Source organism: Alosa pseudoharengus, unplaced genomic scaffold (genome assembly GCF_046254945.1).
Source record: "Alosa pseudoharengus isolate Yale_2024_CS ecotype anadromous, Long Island Sound unplaced genomic scaffold, YU_APseudo_1.1 YU_APseudo_1.1_scf_20, whole genome shotgun sequence".
Classification (NCBI taxonomy): Eukaryota; Metazoa; Chordata; class Actinopteri; order Clupeiformes; family Clupeidae; genus Alosa; species Alosa pseudoharengus.
This window is the reverse complement of record NW_027468664.1, coordinates 23049481-23054480: the sequence shown is the minus strand read 5'-3', so window position 1 is coordinate 23054480 and position 5000 is coordinate 23049481. Positions and strand designations below refer to the sequence as shown.

Sequence of the window (5000 nt, the reverse complement as noted above, 5' to 3'; positions counted from 1 at the left end):
AAACGTTTTATATCCATGATGGCCTTGAAGTCTTGAGTTAGTGAATTAGCTTAAATCAGCTTTTCATGTGCTGTTAACCAGCAACAGATAGTACAAGAAAGCAGCCAGTATGGTTACAATTTCTGTAGTTGCTGCATCCATTCATTGTTATTCTCTCTCCTGCTCAAATAAATGTTGTGCGTGAATTAAGTTGATGATAACGTGTTTACAAACTCTGCTTTACAGAAAATATTGTAAATAGTCTACTGTCACGCAGTTAATGGGATACTGTGCAGAGTTGAAAGTTAGGTCAACTTAAACGAAGCCCTTGCTTGGCCGCCTGTGCTGCGCAACGCACACTTCGCTCCTCTCATCTATACAACGTAGTTCCCATTTCTGTAAACCATACATAATTTCAACGAAAAATATTACCACTCGAGGGAAATCAGTGTGGTGTCCATGTGAAAAAATAGGCATAAATCTAGCGTACACATTTTCACGAATCACTGATGTGTTGATGACATAAATTAGGAAATGTTAGAGGACTTAAGGAGACGTGATGTTGAACTGCATGCCGATGCCATTTAACCCAAATGCCCCAGCGGCAGCACGGGAGAGAAGAGATTAACTGACAGAAGATATGCATTGTCTATACTAGAGAGGTAATGTTAGATTACATTGTACATTGCAAATATATCACCATGCATTCATAACCTCGTGATTCAGTGAGAATGATCCCAAAACATCGGAAAGTATGTCTTTGTGACAATTCTGTATTACATTTTGTCAAGATGAAAAATCAATAGCTAACTGTTCCCAACTGAACAGTGATTATAGCGCTGTGAACGCTCCTGGCTGCGCCTGGCAAATACGCCACCATAATAGCAATCAGCTATGGAACAAGCGTGCCTGTTGTTAAAGGGAATGTGAGATGACGCTCTGATTGGTTTATTGCACGTTACGCCCAAACCACACCCATGATTAATGTAGCTACTTCAGACCACCCCATTTTAGATTTGCGTCGGGCGCAACAGTCAAATATCCCGCCGGTAAAATAGCATCAGCGCCCAAGATCCGCCCACAAAGTGAATTACGTTTTGCGCAAAGACACTTCCGTTTCAGACCGTTAAAATAGGGCCCTATGTGTTATGTGTTAAGAAGAGAAAGTGCTGATGTTGTTCTGTGCACTTTTCTATAGGTAACTATAGGAACGTCTTAGCAACCGTGCACTTTACTATAGGTAACTATAGAAATGTCAGCTATTACCAACCATGCACTTTACTATAGGTAACTATAGAAACGTTAGCTATTACCAACCGTGCGCTTCACTATAGGTAACTATAGGAACGTCTTACCAACCGTGCACTTTACTATAGGTACCTAACTAATCCATAATCAATCAATTGTACTGCAGGGTGGCTATCACATTTTCCCCAATGTGTTCATTATCCATATCACACTATGGGCTATATCGTGCGTCCCAGCGCAATTGACTTTGTATACTCGCGCTTTTGTCTTTCCTATTTTTATCTATTCCTAGTCATCGTAAATTAGGGAATTCGATTGCGCCTACCGGGGCGGTTCAGCGAAAAGACGGGGCGTGTTCCAGCGCAAACGTTCACTGCTGATATTTTGCAGTTTCAGAAAACAATTCCGCCACAGACCTGGAACTCCCTGGTCTAAAGTCTGTGGCGCAAATGCAGATGCTATTTTAAGGGCGCATGCATGACCACAGGCCTGCATGAATGAATGTGTTGCACACCAATCTACAGACACCCCCGTGCACAGACGGAAACATTCAAGTCTTGATAATATTTGTCCATATCCCGGTTTTGTTTGTGCATTGGTGACCTAAAAATTTAGTAGCCTATATAGTACAACATCTACATGCAATATCTTTACAACAACAACGCCTAATTATGACCTATTAATTTGGACAACTTTATGAAGCCCTATAAAGGCTAAAGTTACCTTTAGTTTTGTTCCAATTTACCGTTGTGTATGGCTTTAAATATCGCGTGCACTTTAACATCACCCTAAGCATTATTCCAGCTGCGCTAAGGTTTTAAGCACCACAATTTTGCCTACCTTGCTGTAGCCCATCTGAAATAACTCCAAGCTTTGTTATGTTCCCTCCATCCTTTCGTTATTTTCAAAAAATGTTTTATATCCATGATGGCCTTAAAGTCTTGAGTTAGTGAATTAGCTTAAATCAGCTTTTATGTGCTGTTAACCAGCAAATAGTACAAGAAAGCAGCAAGTATGGCTACAATTTCTGTAGTTGCTGCACCCATTCATTGTTATTCTCTCTCCTGCTCAAACAAATGTTGTGCGTGCATTAAGTTGATGATAAAGTGTTTACAAACTCTACTTAACAGAAAATATTGTAAATAGCCTACTGTCATGCAGTTAATGGGATATACTGTGCAGAGTTGAAAGTTAGGTCAACTTGGAAACTGTTTCTCACAGGCCGCCTGTGCTGCGCAACGCACACTTCGCTCCACTCATCTTTACAACGTAGTTCCCATTTCAAAAATAGGCATACATCTAGCGTACACATTTTCACGAATCACGGATGTGTTGATGACATAAATGAGGAAATATTAGATGACTTAAGGAGACGTGATGTTGAATTGCATGCCGATGCCATTTAACCCAAATGCCCCAGCAGCAGCACAGGAGAGAAGAGATTAACTGACAGAAGATATGCATTGTCTATAGAGAGGTAATGTTAGATTACATTGTACATAGCAAAAATATCACCATGCATTCATAATCTCGTGATTCAGTGAGAGTGATCCCAAAACATCGGAAAGTATGTCTGTGACAATTCTGTAGGCCTATTACATTTTGTCAAGAGGAAAAATCAATAGCTGACCGTTCCTAACTGAACAGTAAAATTATAGCGCTGTGAACGCTCCTGGCTGCGCCTGGCAAATACGCCACCATAATAGCAATCAGCTATGGAACAAGCGTGCCTGTTGTTAAAGGGAATGTGAGATGACGCCCTGATTGGTTTATTGCACGTTACGCCCAAACCACACCCATGATTAATGTAGCTACTTCAGACCACCCCATTTTAGATTTGCGTCGGGCGCAACAGTCAAATATCCCGCTGGTAAAGACACTTCCGTTTCAGACCGTTAAAATATAGCCCTATATGTCTGTTATCCATATCACACTAAATGTCTGTTATCCATATCACACTATATGTCTGTTATCCATATCACACTATATGGGCTGTATTTTCGGTCACCAGCGCATGGCGTAAAGTTCGTTATTCACCGGCGCGAAGTTGAATTCGTTATTTTGCACCTTTATTTTTTAAGCATTGCGCCCAGGGGTGTGGCAATTAACAACCTAGGGAGGGACCTGGCGCATTGTCTAAAAATCGCTATCATACACCACCTAAACCTGGTCAGAAGTCAATGGCGAGTTGTTCATATGCTATTTTAAGAGCGCATGTCAACAGTCATATTGGCAGGTGCACGCACCATCCTTCTATCATTCATGAACGCACACCAGCGCACGTCCATGCAAAGCATTACAAATTGCACGATTACAATGGTAAAAATAATTAGAATAAAGATATTACGAAATACTGTACATCTCATGATGAGTAGTTATTCACCATCATTTGCAAATTGGTAATGACGGTTAAAAGTGATTAGGGGAGAGGCGAGAGACAAGTATGGAGCACAGCTGAAGACGCACTGTCACGAGATATAAGCAACTCCTCTGCAGGATAAATGTTGTTTTATTTAGTCATTTGAGCAACATTAGGGTAAGTGTTGCTTTTTCCAGCCTATGTTTTCTATGGTAACCCATTGTCAGTCAATAGTGAAAGTAACTGCATATAACTGTCTTGTCGTTGACTGACTCCTTGGTGAAGTTAGTTTCACTTTGCCAATGAGTTCAAATAATAGACGAGTGCAAATGCGTGAAGGCTATGCTAGGTTTTAGTAAAGCATGGTTTAAGAATGACTATTCCATACGGTCTTGCAAGCAGCCTCCTTCAAATGCGCCGTTGAATGCCAAAATACCGATGCATTTATTTGACATATCGCGCGTTGCGCCGTTAAAGGGAATGACAGATGTCATTCTCATTGGTTTAAAATGATGTTACGCCCCAAACACACCCATATGACTGATTAAAAGACCTAGGAACACCTTGTTACGCCATGCGCTCCACTTTTGAGAACGAAACCCCTCCCAATGTGAACTGGACATCCTACTAAATTTGAATAGACTTTTGACGAGTGACGATGCACTTTAGAATGTCATGATAGGGCCCTACGTCTGTTATCCATATCACACTATATGTCAGTATACATAACACATTATATGTCCATTATAAATATCTCGCTCTGTGTCCATTTTAAATATCTCGTTCTGTGTCCATAACCATGGCCCCCTGGGTTTCCTGTTTCCATTCCCCAGGTAGGTGTGTGGACCCCCACCTCCGGCAGCTGTACACAGACCCCCCCCTGGTTCTGAGCCCGCAGTTCGACCCTTGGCTTAAGGAGTACCGGGCAGAGGTGCCGTTCGACACCGTGATGGTCCGGGTCCGCCCGGAACCCGTCAGCCAATTCTGCCACGTGCACCTGGATGAGCAGCGTGGGCCCAGGTAACACACACACTCACACACACACACACACACACACACACACACATACTCATGCTTAGACTCACACACATGCACTTGGATGAGCAACGTGGGCCCAGGTAACACACACACATAACTAATAATAATAATGATAATAATGATAAAATAATAATATTGATTGTTACCCAAGAATGAAAAATGTAATTCAAATGAAAATAATCCCAATTCTATTAAATGTATTTTCCTATGATTTAATTTTTATATGATTTTATAAATCATGTGATCATATCATTTTATATTACGTTGCCATTCAGTGCAGATGCCAAAGGATTCATTTTAAATGGAAATTTTTGCTGTCCTAAAATTTCACACACACACACACACACACACACACACACACACACACACACAGGGA

General features: G+C 41.3%; 1 protein-coding gene across 3 annotated transcripts in view; it reads left to right on the top strand.

The window, feature by feature from the left end:
- cped1 (cadherin-like and PC-esterase domain containing 1) overlaps positions 1–5000 on the top strand; it is a 170775-nt gene that overhangs the window by 106531 nt on the left and 59244 nt on the right. For all 3 annotated transcript variants that reach the window (XM_076296902.1, XM_076296901.1, XM_076296903.1), the window contains one exon: positions 4420–4606. In XM_076296902.1, coding sequence (XP_076153017.1) covers positions 4420–4606 — 187 coding nt within the window. The remainder of the gene's footprint in view (positions 1–4419; positions 4607–5000) is intronic.